The sequence below is a fragment of the Canis lupus genome, chromosome 10 (genome assembly GCF_048164855.1).
Source record: "Canis lupus baileyi chromosome 10, mCanLup2.hap1, whole genome shotgun sequence".
Classification (NCBI taxonomy): domain Eukaryota; kingdom Metazoa; phylum Chordata; class Mammalia; order Carnivora; family Canidae; genus Canis; species Canis lupus.
Window position 1 is genome coordinate 38,690,319 of NC_132847.1, and position 18,313 is coordinate 38,708,631.

At 34.2% G+C, this 18,313-nt stretch overlaps 1 protein-coding gene across 2 annotated transcripts in view; it reads left to right on the plus strand.

Annotated features, from left to right (window-relative positions):
* Nucleotides 1-18,313, plus strand: part of CNTLN (centlein) — a 331,003-nt gene that overhangs the window by 196,686 nt on the left and 116,004 nt on the right. For both annotated transcript variants that reach the window (XM_072841469.1, XM_072841470.1), the window contains exons 12-13: nucleotides 232-351; nucleotides 18,085-18,185. In XM_072841469.1, the coding sequence (XP_072697570.1) occupies nucleotides 232-351; nucleotides 18,085-18,185 (221 nt within the window). The remainder of the gene's footprint in view (nucleotides 1-231; nucleotides 352-18,084; nucleotides 18,186-18,313) is intronic.

Consider the following 18,313-nt stretch of genomic DNA (forward strand, 5'->3'; position numbering starts at 1 on the left):
TAGAATGAATGAGAGAAATAGACCTAAGACTATCATGTATCTGCCTAACAGTTTGCTTTCCAAGGTAAGAGTTTTTAGCCTTTTGGAAATTACAATATAGGATTTTAATTTCTACACACTTAAGTTTTAGGACATTTATTCCATAAATAGCTTGAATTAGGGAATGTATAAATGAATTTTCATTGCATTTTGAACATACTAAGGAAGAATACAACTTCATTTTAAAAATAGGACTCATGCCAGAAGAATAAAGAGAGCAAATCCTGAACAACTTCGACAAGAAGATTCTGATGCTGTATGGAATGAACTGGCCTATTTCAAAAGGGAGAATCAAGAGCTGATGATTCAAAAGTGAGTTTCCTTTTTAACAATGTAGACTTAGATAAATATTTGGGAGAATTTTTTTGTGACCTTTAGGTCATGAGAGAAATATAAAATTTGAAAATGAATAATCTGGTTTTTGTTAATAAAAATAAAGAAAAAAAGGAATAGCATTTTAAATATATATGTGTGTAATACAATAACAAGTTGCACATTTGCTAGCTCTAGCTGAAACTGTATAATATGATCTAGGGATTGTGTTAATTAATGTGGCTCTCATCTGTTGGAGGTGTCGCTCTTCATTAGCCTGTATTTTAGACACTGCCGTGCTTCATTTTTGGAATGAGGTGGAGAGGGGATAACCTAGCCAGCCATCCTTGTTTGATCTCCTAGATACATACGCAATGCAGAATGCCTGAGCTCTCTTGGTTCCCTGCCCTGTCCTGCTAATCCCAGCTGAGCTCATTATGGTGTAGCCTTGCTGCTACTCTTGGAGCCAGAGCTGTCCAAGCTAATTACTGGTAGCAGCAGAACTGCCTGTTAAGGGTCTGGTATGGATCTGCTAACATGGTCCTTGGTAGTGACCTGCAAAAGACACTAGGGAATTGCTTTCTTTCTTGCTGTGCACTGCCTGTCCTTTGGGCTTAATGCTGATCCCTCCACATAGGTCTTTTAGCTGCCCTAAGTATAAAACTTGATGAAGGATACTCATATTTTAGAAAACATACAGTTTTCTTCCTTGATCTTATAATTCACAGGCTATTATATTCAGCTTGGCAAAGAAAGAACACTTTTTTTTTTTTTGGAATATAAAGGAGTTAGACCAACATAATTAGCCTCTTTTGCTACCTGTTTCTTCATTTAGAGCTAATTTTTGACATCCAAACCATGCAATTTTTTTGAAAGCCTGATTTCTTTGAGATTACTAGAATTTAGCATTATGTGGCGTAATGTGATTAAATATCATTGAATCTTTTTAGTTGTAAATCAGTATCTTACTTTGAATATTATATAATAACACATGTAACTTTATATTTCACCTTTTCCATGTAATGGTGTAATGATAAACTTTTGAGTAAATGATGTATCAGATTAAAATGTATACTTCCAATGATCTCTTAAAGTTCACTGTACTCTGTTAGTGCTAAAATCTGATGCTGATAATAAAGTCTCTTATCTTGAAAATTATTTATAGATTTGTCCAGAAATGGTCCCTGACAATTCTTAATAACTTTATTGAAATATAATTCACAGGCAGCCCCAGTGGTTTGGTGCCGCCTGCAGCCCGGGGTGTGATCCTGGAGACCTGGGATCAAGTCCCATGTCAGGCTCCCTGCGTGGAGCCTGTTTCTCCCTCTGCCTGTGTCTCTGCCTCTCTCTCTCTCTCTCTCTCTGTCTCTAAGAATAAATAAATAATATCTTTAAAAATGTATATATAAGTCACCATATAAAGTGAATACTTCAGTGTCTTTTAGTATATTCAAAGAGCTATGTGTATCAACTATCACACTAAATTTTGGAATATTTTCATTTATCCTCTCTCCAAAACCCCACACCACTTAGCCCAATTCTTCTACTACTACCACCACCACCCTCCCTTCCTTAGATAACCAATGATCTACTTTCTGTGTCTATAGATTTATCGATTTTGAACACTGAGAAAAATTCATTAGATGATGTTATAATTTTTGCTTCAGGTGTCAAACATAATTGTAAAATTCAAAAGAAGGCTATTTTTAACCTTTCCACTGTTATTTCTTTACATCTGACCTTCCAAATTCTCTTTCACTCATTTTTAAAAAATTATTTCCTTTCTGTTTGAAGAGCTTTCCTTTAGACTTTTGTTTAGGTTAAGTTGGCTAGGAACAAATCCTCTAAATTTCCTTTATTTAAAATGTCTTAATTTCAGCTCCATTCCAGAAGGATGTTTTCAGTGATTAGAGAATTCTAGGTTAGCAACTTCCTTCTTTAGAACTTGAAAAATATGCCACTTCTGTGGTTTCTGATGAAAAATACATTGTTATTTGAATTGTTGTTCCCATAAAGGGAATGCATCATTCTCTTTAGCTGCTTTCCATCATTTTTATTTGTCTTTGCTTCTAAGAAGTTTAATTATGATATGTCTTGGGATGGATTTCTTTGGTTTATTCTGTTTGAGACTCTCTAAGCTTCCTGAAACACTAAGTTTGTGCTCTTTTTCAAATTTAGGAAATTTTGGTCATTATTTCTTTAAATATTTTTTTTCAGCCCCACATTCTTTGTTCCTCTCTTTTAGTATATTCAAAGAGCTATGTGTATCTGAAACTCTACTTTCATGAATATTAGATTTTTTAATATTGTCCTACAGTTCATTTTATTTTTAGCCTATTTTATCTCTGTTATTAAAACTGAATAATCTCTATTGTTCTGTCTTCAGGTTCACTAATTCTTTCTTCTTTTATCTGTTACCTTTGCTATTGAACCCATGCATTGAGTTTTTTATTTTGGTTTTTATAATTTTCAATTCTAAAATTTCCATTTTATTCTTCTTTATATCATATCACCTATTTATTTGCTGAGACTTTCTATTTTATTTGTTTCAAGATCATAATTGTTCATTGGAGCATTTTATTATTTTAAATCTTTATTTTTTAAAAGGTTTTTATTTAAGACAGAGAGCATAAGAGAGAAAACATGTACAAGTTGGGGGGAGGGGCAGAAGGAGAAGGAGAGGCAGATTCCCTGCTAAGCAGGGATCCCTACACGGGGCTCAATCCCAGGACCCCAGGATCATGGCCTGAGCCCTGAGCCGAAGGCAGATGCTTATCCAAACTGAGCCACTCAGGCACCCTTATTGGAGCATTTTAATTATGCCTACTTGAAAATCTTTGTTAAGTGGTGCTTGCCTGGCTCAGTTGGTATAAGCGTGTAACTCTTGATCTCAGAGTTGTGAATTTGCCCCTTCACAGTGGGCAAAGAGCTTATTTTTAAAAAATAATATAAAATCTTTGTCTAGTAATTCTGACATGTGCATTATTATTTGGGTGGTGGTGTTTTTAAATTACGATTTCTCCTTTAAGTTGAGATTTCCTTTGTTCTTGATAAGATGAGTGATTTTCAGTTGTCTCCTGTACATTGGAGGTATTATGTTTTGAGACATTGTATCGTATTTGAATCTTTTAACTGATATCTAATGGTATCATGCCTAAGGGAGAAGGGATAGGAGTCTTAGCTGACACTGCATTAAAGGATGTGTGAAGGGGTACCTTATTACTACTTGATGAGGGTGGAAGACCAGGCTTCTCATTTGAACTTTATTGACAGAGGTAGCAAGGATGCCTTCTTTTTCTTTCTTTCCCTTTCCCCAGTGATGTATGCCTAAAGTAGGATGGGTATTGTCTATTAAGATTCCTGTCCTGCTAATTTGCCCATTTCTCAGTTCTTTGGCCAGGGAGAGGAGAATTTCCTTGAGACTCTTGTTTGTATGTTTGTTTGTGTCTATTGGCATTCCTGGGTTATGGATTTCTCCAGTACCTACTTTGAGGTATTTAGGAGGAAAGAAGAAAGAGAATTTAGCACTGTGGGTTGTTCTTCTATTCCTATGGTCTCTTTCATGTCCTTCTTCTCCCTGCCTTTCAGAGTCTTCTTATATTTGTTTTATGTATCATATTCAGGGTTTTTATATTTAATTAGTGGGATGAATGGATGTAAACAGGGAACTAGAAGTTCTCAGTTGTTTTTCTATGGACAAGGCTGTCTTATTTTTGTGCATACATTGAAATCTAGGTTTTTTTTAAAAGAATTATTTATTTAAGATAGAGAACAGAAGGTAGAGGAGCAGAGGAAAAAGGATAAGCAGATTCTGTGTTGAGTGCAGAGCCCAAAGCAGGGCTTGATCCCAGGACCCTGAGATTATGACCTGAGCCAAATCAAAAGTTGGTCACTTAACCGATGAGCCACCCAAGCACCCCTGGCATCTAGTTTAATACTTAGTCCTATTTAAGTCTAGAATATATAAACGAAGATGTACTACAGATTTGAATAGTATTTCCTAACGCAATTACAATCTATGAACTAATGAATTGACTTGTTCTCTCAGTATTTCTCTAACAAATATTCATATTTTTTTAATTAATTCACTATTTAAACAAGAGCCAAGAATTAAGCTAGGGACTGAAATATTGAAGAACAATTTCAAACTCTAGTAAGATTTATTTATTTATTTACTTATTTATTTATTTATTTTTAAAGATTTTATTTATTGATTCATGAGAGACACAAAAAGAGAGAGGCAGAGACACAGGCAGAGAGAGAAGGAGGCTCCATCCAGGAAGCCCTATATAGGACTTGATCCCGGGACTCCAGGATCACACCCTGGGCTGAAGGCAGGCACTCAAAACCAGTCATCCTAAATGAGGTTTATTTTAGGGCCATCTGCCATGTGCCAGTGAGGTGAAATCATTATTTGGGATTATAGATAGTAAGAGGCAAGGAAAGCTTTCAGAAAGGCCAGCCAGGCTCACTCAGCTTTTCCACTTAGTTGTGGATGTTGCCTTACCATTGCTAAGTTAGATTTATGAACCAAAAAAAAAAAAAAAGTCATGTTAACTTCTCCTAAGTGAACAAATAAACATTTTACTAAATAAGAACATTAGGATAAAAATACCTGTGTACATTATTTCTTAATAGTGATATAAAACTAAAAAAAAATAGTGATATAAAACTATAAAAAGAGGCTCAGATGCCACAGGATATTAAGCTTTTCTTATAATAAAATCCAGCATGTCCTTGCTAAGTACCCATCAAGTCAAGGGAAAGTGTGCTGACACTTACTGCATATTCATCTGTATCTTTGGCTAAATAAATCAGGAACTTGCAGTGGGTGGTCTTTTTATACTAACGCATAGCCTATAAAAATGCTGCATCTGAGTATTCTGCTCAATACAATAAACACAGAGAAATTATATGCCACCTTTTTTATCAGGACCTCATATAGCTTAGCAGAGAAAACAAGCAAAAATGTGATATGAGCAGTCATAAAGGAATAGTAGTGGCATAATGCAGGGAAAATGGCATTATGATTTGTCCATTTGCCCAAACCAGAATCCTAGAGTGTTATAACTGATTTACCCCTCTATCTTACCTCCTTACAATAGTAGTCTTCATGATTCCATATCACAAATATCTCTAAAATTTATCTATTTCTTTCTATTCTTACAATCAATGCCTTCATACAAAGTACTATCATATCTTTCCTGCTCAAGTAGAATAAACTCATAAATGTCTCCCTGTATTCTCTTATCTCCTCTAATCTATTTACTCTCTATTGATACAGAGTGATCTTTTAAAAATACATATATGAACATATCTTTCCCCCGTTTAAAAACCATTAGCATCTTTCTTTTGCTCTTAAAATAAAAACTGAATTCTTTATGTAGCACAAATGAACATCTTGGCCCCCTTCTTATCATTTCTGTTTCACTTTTGTTTCTTACCTGCAAATCAATATAAGAATACAAAATATTTGCAAAGAATTACTGATGCTTTTCCTTGATGCTGAGAATCCTTGTTGGTGAATTTGTCAATGGAGGTAGTTAGAGTTTGGGTCAGTAGTAAAGGAGTTTAGAATTCATAATTTTAAAATTCTATTGTATTTTATAGAAGGAGGGAATTTTAACCCAATATATCATAACTGAAGTCTTCTTCAGTTCAATGATCTTCTGATCATTTTTCTTTTTTTTTATTTTTTATTTATTTATGATAGTCACACACACACAGAGAGAGAGAGAGAGAGGCAGAGACACAGGCAGAGGGAGAAGCAGGCTCCATGCACCGGGAGCCCGACGTGGGATTCGATCCTGGGTCTCCAGGATCGCGCCCTGGGCCAAAGGCAGGCGCCAAACCGCTGCGCCACCCAGGGATCCCCTGATCATTTTTCTTTAATGATAAAGCTTAGACAAGCTATAGGTCAGTAGCATTGTCCGGGATGGAATACCTTCTTCTTTCTTGGGTTAAATGTTAAATATATGCAGGCTATGATTTCAAAGAATATTTTATAAAATTCAAATAATAATTTTTAAGGAGCTTAAATAAAAATATTATGATAGAAAATTCAGTTTTTTTTTTTGATGAAGCAAGACTGTCTTCCTAAGCATAAATATTATTTTTCCATATGTAGAATGCGGGGTTAATGAACTGAACTTCACTAACATGAGTTGGAAATAAAATTCTCAAAAAAATGTCTACTAAGTCATGATATATTTTGCAAACAAATACATTTTTGGATAACCATCAGCATTGTATGAATTACATACTAGTTTTATTTGATTTTATTATTTAAAGAGAGAGAGAAAGAGAGTGTGAGTGGGGAAGGGCAGAGGAAGGAGAGAATCTATTAATAATAATAGAGTTGGGAGGAAGGCGGATTGGGAGGGAGAGGGAGGGAGAGGGAGGGACCAGCATGGAGCCTGGCACAGGGTTTTTCTTTTTTTTATAAATTTATTTTTTATTGGTGTTCAATTTACCAACATATAGAATAACACCCAGTGCTCATCCCATCAAGTGCCTCCCTCAGTGCCCGTCACCCAGTCACCCCCACCCCCCGCTCACCTCCCTTTCTACCAACCCTAGTTTGTTTCCCAGAGTTAGGAGTCTCTCATGTTCTGTCTCCCTTTCTGATATTTCCCACTCATTTTTTCTCCTTTCCCCTTTATTCCCTTTCACTATTTTTTATATTTCCCAAATGAATGAGACCATATAATGTTTATCCTTCTCCAATTGACTTATTTCACTCAGCATAATACCCTCCAGTTCCATCCACGTCGAAGCAAATGGTGGGTATTTGTCATTTTTAATGGCTGAGTAATATTCCATTGTATACATAAACCACATCTTCTTTATCCACTCATCTTTCGATGGACACCGAGGCTCCTTCCACAGTTTGGCTATTGTGGACATTGCTGCTAGAAACATCGGGGTGCAGGTGTCCTTGCGTTTCACTGCATGTGTATCTTTGGGGTAAATCCCCAAAAGTGCAATTGCTGGGTCGTAGGGCAGATCTATTTTTATCTCTTTGAGGAACCTCCACACAGTTTTCCAGAGTGGCTGCACCAGTTCACATTCCCACCAACAGTGCAAGAGGGTTCACCTTTCTCCACATCCTCTCCAACATTTGTGGTTTCCTGCTTTGTTAATTTTCCCCATTCTCACTGGGGTGAGGTGGTATCTCATTGTGGTTTTGATTTGTATTTCCCTGATGGCAAGTGATGCAGAGCATTTTCTCATGTGCTTGTTGGCCATGTCTATGTCTTCCTCTGTGAGATTTCTGTTCATGTCTTTTTTTTTTTCTGTTCATGTCTTTTGCCCATTTCATGATTGGATTGTTTGTTTCTTTGCTGTTGAGTTTAATAAGTTCTTTTTAGATCTTGGATACTAGCCCTTTATCTGATAGGTCATTTGCAAATATCTTCTCCCATTCTGTAGGTTGTCTTTTAGTTTTGTTGACTGTTTCTTTTGCTGTTGAAAAGCTTTTGTCACAGGGTTTTATCTCATGACACTGAGATCATGACCTGAGCCAAAACCAAGAGTTGGATGCTCAACCAACTGAACCACCCAGGCACCCCACAATAGTTTTATTTTAAGGCATACAATTTAGTGACATTTAGTGTATTTACAGTATTGTGTAGCCATTATCTTTATCCAATCCAAATCATTTTCTTTACTTCAAGAGATCCCATACCCAGTAAGCAGTCACTTCCAATCTCTTCATTTCCACCGTCCTCCAGCTCCTCACAACCACTAATCTACTTTTTATTCCTATGAATTTACCAAGTCTGAATGTTTTATATAAGTAGAATCATGCAATATGTGACCTTTTGCATTTGGCTTCTTTCACTTAACATAAAGTTTTCAAGAATCATTCACATTGTAGTATGTATCAATATGTCATCCTGTTTTATTTTTATTTTTTTAAGATTTTATTTATTTATTCATGAGAGACACACAGAGAGAGAGAGAGAGAGGTGGGGGGGGGGGCTCAGAGACACAGGCAGAGACACAGGCAGAGGGAGAAACAGGCTCCATGCAGGGAGCCTGACGTGGGACTTGATCCTGGGCCCTCCAGGATCACACCCTGGGCTGAAAGTGGCGCTAAACCCCTGTACCACCCGGGCTGCCCATGTCATCCTGTTTTATAGCTGAACAATGTCCCACACTATGTGTTTGTGTGTGTATATATATATACACACAATTTATTCATTCGTCTATTGATGGCCATTTGGGTTGCTTCTACTTTTTGGCTATTGTGAATAGTGCCACTATGAACATTTATGTACAAGTATTTATTTGAATACTTGTTTTCAATTCTTTGGGATATATACCTGTGAGCAGAATTGTTGGATCATATGGTAAGTTCATGTTTAACTTCTTGAGGATCTGCCAAACTGTATTCATTTTATATTCTCAACAGCAATCTACAAAGATTCCACTTGCCCCACATCCTTGTTAACATTTAGTATTTTTTTGTTCTTTCATTTTTAAAAAAATTATTGCTGTTGTTTTAAGGATTTTATTTATTTATTCATGAGAGACACAGAGAGACAGGCAGAGACATAGGCAGAGGGAGAAGCAGGCTTCCTGTGGGAAGCCTGATGTGGGACTTGATCCCAGGACCCCGGGATCACGACCCCAGCCAAAGACGGGTGCTCAACCACTGAGCCACTCAGGTGCCCCCCCAAATTATTATTTTTATAAAATATTATTAAATTTATTAAATTATCCTAGTGAGTGTGAAGTGGTATTTAATTGTGGTGTTGATTTGCATTTTCTTAATGATTAATGAGCATCTTTGCATATGTTTATTTGTCATTTGTGTTTCTTTGTATAAATATCTATTCAAGTCTTTTTTGTATTAAAAAATTGAGTTGCCTTTTTGTCTTTGAGTTATCGGAGTTCTTTGCATACTGTAGTTACTAGACATTTACAAATATTTTCTCCCATTCTGTAGGTGATCTTATTTTCTTAATAGTTTCCTTTGATGAACAAAAGTTTTTAATTTTATGAATTTCTTTTTTCTTTTTTCTTTTTTTGCTTTTACCTTTGGCATCATGCCCATATTGCCATCACCAATTCCAGGGTCATAGAGATTTACCCCCCCATGTTTTTTTCTATGTGTTTTATAGTTTTAATTCATATTTACATCTTTGGTTCATTTTTAGTTAATTTTAAATTTGGTGTGAAGTAGTACAGTGTAGCTCTTTTACATGTGAATATCCAGTTGTTCCACATATTATTTTTTATAGCTTTGAAGAACAGGCTGTATGGTCACATGGAAGAGTTATAATGTGATGAATTAATAAGAATTTAAATTTATTAGTCCTTGAGAAACCAATCCAACATGAAACAGTACAGGCTGTCAGAAGCCAAGCGCAAATGAGAATATGAGTTCTGGGATATTAGTGTAATCAAGGGTTGTACACATTATCAGTGTCTGTTGAAAGGCAATGGAGTTCAAGGCTATGTGGTAATGTGTTTTGAATCTCACTTTAAAATTGAAAATCAGAGACAAGTAATTCAACCCCTGATACTGGAGACATAGAAAGTAAACTCATCTACCTCTTAAGTCTTCATAAGTAAGAGTGAGAAGTTTCAGAACATGATCAGCTTCATGAAACCTAATTCATTGCTGAGTTAGAGCCCCAAAGCCTAGGATCCCTTAGCCTCCTCTTTTCTATCTCAAGAATGTTTCAGAGTGTGATGCTTCTAGAGGCCTCTAGATAGGCTTTTAGAATACAGTCATGATTCTGTTAAGGTACCAGGGCCTGGAAGCAAGTAAACTTCCATGCTTATAGCTAAGTAAATACTATGTGAAAAGAAAGCTTTTAAACTATAGAGGTTTTTTTTATGATTATTTATTTATTTATTTATTTATTTATTTATTTATTCATGAGAGACAGAGAGACAGAGACACAGGCAGAGGGAAAAGCAGGCTCCATGCAGGGAGCCCGATGCGGGACTTGATCCCAGGATCCCAGGATCCCAGGATCACGCCCTGGGCCAAAGGGAGGCGCTAAATCTCTGAGCCACCCAGGGATCCCCTATGGAGTTTCGTAATATTAGTTACATAGCACTAAATCTGTGTGACCCTTTGTATTGCGCTTTCACTCATTATTTAAATAAATATGCTAGACACTAGAAGTAAAATATTGAGCAGAACACCTACGCTTTGACCTCACAGAGCTTCAGCTTCTTGGAGAACACAAATAATAATCAAGAAATACCCAAATATCTAATGACAGACTTTGAATGATACGAAGATACAGCTCTGCTATGCCTTCCTATGTTTGCATTTTCCATGCTTCTTTCCATTTTTCCTCCTTGTCTTTCCTTCCCTCTTGTATGGCTAAAATATAAAAAAGAGTTTATACTTTAGTTTGTGGTATTATCAGCTAAATTGGGGGCTATCTATTTTTTATTGCAGCAAAATTTACATAACATTTAATTTACCATTGTAACCATTTTTAGGTGTGTATTTCAGTGCCATTAAATAGGTTCACATTATTGTCCTACCATCACCATCATCCATGTTTAGAACTTTTCATATTCTCAAAATTAAACTGTTACCATTAAGTAATAATTCCCCATTTTCCCTTTTCTCAGCCTTTGTCTTTTTCTCCTTTTGTTCCTACAAATTGCCTATTCTAGGCATTCTATATAAATGGAATCATACAGTATTTTTATTTTTGTATCTGGTTTATTGGTCCTAATGTCTTCCAGGTTTTTCCGTGTTATGGTTTGTGTCCTAATTTCTTTCCTAAGGCTGAATAATAAATACTCTCTTGTATGTATATACCACATTTTGTTCATCCATTCATCCATTATTTTTAAGTTGTTTCCACCTTTCAGCAATTGTATTTTTCTTGTATTTTCATTTTATTTTACTATATAGTTAACAAGAAAGTTAAGAAAAAATATTTTGTAACCATTGGGAGATAATTCTCTGACGTAAATGACGGTGTATTTTGGAGTTTTATTTTCTAACTATTGAGATTAACTTTTGATGCTGATTAATTAGTTGAGACCATATACATATGGTATTTGTTTTTTCAGATCATTTGTCTTAGTCTGGTCAGGCTGCTGTAACAAAATACCACAGAGTAGATAGCTTATTAGCAACAGAAATTTTTCGCAGCTCTGGAGGCTGGAACTCTGAGATCAGGGTGTCAGCATGGTCTGGTGAGGGTCTTCTCTCATGTTGCAGATGTCTTATCCTCACATGATAGAAGGGGTGAGGGAGTTCTATGAGGTCTCTTTTTAAGGACACTAATCCCATTCATGAGAGTATTACCCACATGACCTAAGAACATCCCAAAGATCCAACCTCCTACCTACCACCATCATCTTTGGAGGTTAGAATTTCGACATGAATTTTAGGAGAACACAAACACTCAGGTCATAGCACCATGCATAGTATTTTTAATTTAATTGCTTCTTTCATTTGTTTTCATACATTTTAGGTTCAATATATATTAAATTTTTTAAATTACTTAAGGAATTGCACAGTGTTCACTTAAAGACTTACATAGTATATCTTAAGCATTTAGTGAATGATCACTTGATTTTTTCTGCTAAAGATATTAAATTATTTTCTGTAAGTGTGTTTTGTCAAACTAACAGTCTATTTTAAAATACCTTTTCTTTAAAAAACAAAACTGGAAGTGTTACAATTCTAGACTTCAAGTTATATTACAAAGCTGGAGTAAGCAAAACTATATGGTATTGCCACAAAAAAAGATACATAGATTGGGGCACCTGGCTGGCTCAGTCAGTAGACCATGTGACTCTTGATCTTGGGGTCATAAGTTTGAGCCTTGTGTTGGGCATAGAGACTACATAAAAAAGAAAAAAAGAAAATATAGACACATAGGCCAATGGAACAGAATAGAAAACCCAGAAATAAACCTATAGTTCTATGGCCAATTAATCTTCAACAAAGGTGGAATGAATATTCAATGAGAAATGGACAATCTCTCCAATAAATGGTGTTTGGAAAACTGGACAACTACACGGAAAAGAATGAAACTGGGCCACTTTCTCACACTGTACACAAAAATAAACTCAAAATGGATTAAGGACTGCCCAGAGTATCATACCACATATTGCTAGCCCAGGAAAAGACCCTTTTAGGTAAAGTGAACTAGCATGCATGAGTAGGGTATTGCAGTATTTTTGTAATAGTGAAGAGAAGCAATCAAAATGACCATTAGAAAAAAAAACAAAAAAACAAAAAAAACCAAAATGACCATTAGTAGCTTATGAAAGTGCATTATAATACATTAAGATAATGTGATACTATACTACATTTAGCATGAATAAATTTGATCTATATTTATCAAAATGGAAATGTCTCTAAAGCAAAAGTTGAGTTAAAAGAAGGAATGAGTAATAGTATTTCATATATCATAGTATATTTCTCTAAAATATAAAATTTTAAATCATATATTAGTGTCATATTTTTGTAGATACATGTTTGCATACATACATACATACGTATGTATCCACAAAAGTATGTATAACTATACACACACACACACACACTATTAAAACACAAAACAGAAATATACATACCAAATCAAAGAAGAAACGGGTTTTATCTGGGGAGGAAAGAAAGGTGGAATATTGTAAGAGGTAATATTATTTACAGGACATTTTATTTTTTTTTTTTAAATTTTCTTTTTTAAATTTTCATTTATTTATGATAGTCACACACACAGAGAGAGAGGCAGAGACACAGGCAGAGGGAGAAGCAGGCTCCATGCACCAGGAGCCCGACGTGGGATTCGATCCCAGGTCTCCAGGATCGCGCCCTGGGCCAAAGGCAGGCGCCAAACCGCTGCGCCACCCAGGGATCCCAGGACATTTTATTTTTTTCACAAAAATAAAAGCTTTGAATTAAGTATGGCATCTAATCTTAATGTTTTTAAACTCAAATATTTGGCACACTAATGTTGGTTATACTACTTTTCATACTTTTGTTACATTTGAAATATTCTTTCTGTTTTCTTAAGTATGTACTCAAAAGACCCAGTAAAACCACTTCCAGTTGAAAATCCTAAAGATATCTTGTGGATAGGCACATATGTTCGCTATAGAATTGTTTATAATTATGAAAAATGCGAAATAACCAAAATAACAGATGATATAACTGTATAGCTAAGAGTTCCAAGAACTTCAATTTAAAAGAAAACTATTTTAATTAGTATACTATACCATATTCTCATACCATACACAAAAATCAATTCTAGATGACTACAGGCCTAATTGTGAAGGGTTAACTAATAAAGATTTTATTTATTTACTTTTTTATTCTTTTGGAGGAGGGAAAAAGAGAAGAGGGGAATCTGAAGCAGGCTCTACACCCAATGCAGAGCCCAGTGTGGGGTTTGATCTCACAACCCTAAAATCATGACCTGAGCAGAAATGTAGAGTCAGATGCTTAACCGACTGAGCCACCAGGTGCTCTGTGTGAAGTAATAGAACTGTTAAATGAAAACAAAAGAGAACATCTATTTGTGTAGTAGGCAGAGGCTTCTTAAAATAGATTAAATATAAACTAAAAATTGATAAACTGGGCAATATTAAAACCAAGAGTCTCTGTTTATCAAAAGATGTCGTTAAATGACTTAAAAGACAACATTTGAAATGAAAAAGAGATATTTGCAGTATATATGTCCAACAGAGGACTAGCATCCTGAATATCTGAAGAATTCCTATGAATAATAAAGGACAGTCAACCCAATAGAAAAATGAGCAAAACAGTTGAATAGATATATCATAAAAGAGCACATCCACATGGTCAGTGCACATATGAAAAAGTGCTCTGTGTGATTTTTCTTCTTTTTCTAGTTTTTATAATTGGGAGCTTCATTGTAGATCTTTTTTCCTAATATAAACATATAGTGCTGTAGAAGGCCACTTAAGCACTGCATTAGCACCTCACATTTTGAAATGCGGTGCTTTAGTTTTTTATTTTTAAATTCCTTTTGGGAACTTCCTCAAGAGAAAAAGATTTTAAAAGGTTTAAGTTGGGGGACTTCTCAGACATATTCTGGTTATTAATTTATAATTTTATTGTGGCCACAGAAGATACTTTTCATGATTTAGATCTTTTTAATTTTACTGAGAATTGTTTTATGGTCCAACAGGTGATTTTATCTTAGTGAAAGCTCCATGAAAGCTCTTGAAAACTGTTATTGGGTGGAATGTTTTATAAATGTCTATTAGGTCAATTTTTTTCATAGTGCTTTTCAAATATTCAGTGTCCTAGTTTCCATTCACTTTCTCTATTGATTACTGAGACAGGTGTATTTAAAATCTCAGGTTAAACATTTTCAGGTTTTTAAAAAACACTGTTAGCACAGGTTTCAAGTATCCTTCTTCAGAGATTTGCTTTATCCCTACTCATTAGATGACTCTTGAATTATTTGTTGAATGCCTGTGGTGATCAACAAAGATTCTGCTCTCTAGCTGGTCAGAATTCAGTGTCTCCCAGTCATGTGTAAACCCTTGGAATAGCTCTTTAATGGCTCCAGTTGTACTTTGCCTGTCTTGTTTAATTTTGTAGTATGTATATGCTACAAAATATTTAACCATTCTCAAAAGAATTCTTATGCTATTTCTTTTTGTAGCTCCCTCCTCTGTGGGTGCTGTGTGTCACAAATTCCATCATTTTAGCCTTCCCAAACTCCAGTCTTTTTTTGTTCATCTCAGCAAGGCCATCATGTTTTTCTTGGGACCCCTCCCTGCATCATGGTCTGGAGAGTGGCTCCTGACAGAAATCTGGGCTATCATTAGGGCTCTCTTTGTTAATTTCCTTTCTCTCAAGCATCACAGTTCTCTGCTGCCTCTTGTCCAGCGTCCAAATACAGTCATTTCATGTATTTTGTCCAGTAAGAAGGAGATTCTGGTCCTTCAGAATGTTAGAAACATCAGAATAAGTGGGCAGTAAATCAGAGTCAGTAAATAGCCAATGTTCATCCTGCTCAAGGATGCTGATTATGAGCCCCTCCTCCAAACATCCATTAAGATGTGGTCTGTTGGTGCTTAGTTTGACTCAAGAACAATTGTTCCCCGATATTTATGTGTACTTATTAAAAGTAAGGACTGTTTAAGTTCTTTCCTTTTTTAAATAGTTCTTTCAAGACAAAATAAAAAAAAAACAAGATATAAGTATAAAATGCCTCTAAATAAGCAAGAAGTAATATTTGCAATAATTAGAGCCCTGTGTTCTGCTATGTTAGTGATCTGAGAGCCGAAGAAAACTAAGTTGAGATGAGCTACATCTGTTTTTTCTTTGTTGGGGCCATCTTATTTCAGAATGTTCCATGTTCTTAGTTAGACAAAGCAGGAACTAATACAAACTTAATTGCTGTGTGGATGGGTGTATGTGTGTGCATGTTTGTATGCTTCTCCCATCAATCTGTAACCTACATGAGAAACTGCAGTAATCACAGAATCCTAATTTTTAAAATCCATATATGTATATTTTTATTTTTATATTAAAAATATATAATCATCAAACTGTAAACATCAATTTTTTCAAGGAAGAATCTGAGTGAGGAAAAGAAAAGCAGAGACTACTTGTTTTTTTAATATTTATATAAACTATATAAATATAAAAATATTTCTAAATATATATGTTATAATTTAATAAATTTTTGATAAGACAAAATATAAGATTATAATAAGATATAAGTATATTTCTTAAATTGTTGAATATATAGCAGTTTAGAGCTGCTGTATATTCCTGGTAAATCATTCGTTTGGTCATTATGTAATGACCATCTTCATCTTTAATACTGGTTTTTTTCTTAGTGTACATTTTATTTTTTATGCTCCTTTAAAAAATCCTTCTCTTGACTTATATTGAACACATTTTATTCATTTCTTTTTTTGACTTCTGATTTGTAAATTTTATATTTGTTTTCCATTCTTTAAATGCTTTTTCTTGAAATTATACTTCATTCATTTTACAAACTAAGGTTCATCAGCACCTGTATCCTCTCCAACAATATAGGATTCTTAAAATACTGTAACTCTGATCATTTCCTTAATCTTATATCATTTTATGTTCAGAATTTTAGTTTTATCATATTCTATTTCTACCTTCATTTAGATATATTAGCTTACATGATAAATGTTGGTTTACTTCCTATCCTATACACATTTATAGATGTCTTTCATCATCATTGCCTATTTTGTTTCATACATTGATTTTGAGGTTTTTTTTCTACCTAAAACATTTTCCTTAATAGTTCTTTCATCAGATATCTATGAATAGTAAACCTTCGAATGTTGAAGATATTACTTATTTTTCTTCCAGCTTTCCTTATTGCTAGAAGTCTTCTGTCACTCTAAAGCTCTTTAGTTCTTAATTAACATCTCTTCTCAATATGGTTGATTTTAAGATTGCCTCTTTTTCTGTGGTGTCCTGCAGTTTTCCTCTGTTTCTAACTGTGAATAGTTTTATTTATTCTGTTTGCAGTTTGTGATACTCTCAATCTATTAATTCACATTTTTATCAGCTCTCAGTTTTCAGTCATTATATATATAATGTTTTCAATCAATTATTATGTTTTTAAAAATATGTTTTGTCACCTCTTTTTCCTTTTTTTCAACATTTTTAAAATTCTAATTTTATAAAAACTCATTTTGAATTGTTCATAATTTCAATTTCTTTAGTATACATTCTCCCGTTTTGGTTGAGGTGATATATATATACTATCTTCATGGCTTTGAACTTATTTATACAATTATCTGCACATATAACTTCTTTGAGGTTCTCTTTCTCCTATCCATTCTCTCAGTTCTGGAAGTCTGTCTTATAATAGATGATTGTGTCTGCCTGAACTCTTCAGTGGACACTGGCCATGAACCAATTTTTATATTATTGTCAATTCTTCAGATCTCTGTAAATGTATATGGCTCAATTTTGAAACCAGTAATATAGGCTTGCCTTGTTTTAGTGAAACTCTGACCAAATAAAGTCTGATACTTATGTTTCATTCTGCAATTTTTTGTCTCCATCTTGCTATATTTAGCCCAGTTTGTCTCTCAGTCATGAAGGGCCTTGGGCATAAACTTCCATCCCCATTCAGATCTGAAGGTCTGAGGTCTCCATGGGCAGTATTTGATCCAATCTCTCACCATGGCAGCTCAATTCCATTTTAGTAGTAAGGGTTCTTTGTCTTTTCTTGGCATCTAGAAATGTACGTTCTATGTCTTCAGTATATGTATTAACATTTTTATTATGATTTTTACATAGTGTATCTGTGGTTGGGTTGGGGTGCCTGGTTGGCTGTCAGTATAGCATGTGATGATTGATCTTAGGGCTCTAATTAGAACCCCATATTGGGTGTAAAGATTACTTAAAAATCTTAAAAAAATAATAAAAATAAATAAATAAATAAATAAATAAATAAATAAAATAAAATCTTAGAAAAAAGTGATTGGGTAACTTGATACATTTTTTATTATATAGACTATGTTTTAAGTATTAAACATGTTTATTTACATAAATTAAAAATCACTTAAAACATTTTACTTTCCAGATTCTCATTAAAATTTAATTTTAATTATTAGGATATGTTAATAGTGGTATATTTTTCCTTTAATTTACTACTATCTAATTCATATTTTATTAAATATATTTACTACCTTTATCTGTTTGCTACATTATTCCTTAACTTACATGTTTTAAATAGTCATTTATTGTGTTAATTTTCATAGGATGAATCTTCAAGAAGAACTGGATAAACTTAAAGTACATATATCTATTGATAAGGCAAAAATACAAGAATTGAATACATGTATGGCAGAGAAGAGAGAAGGTACATTTTTTGTGAGAATAAATATTTAATACAGGGATTTAAAAATTATCTAGTCCTTGATGTTTTATTTTCAATTTATTATAAGAATCTTATCCTTTCCTCCTTCTTTCTAGTGCTTTACTTATTGA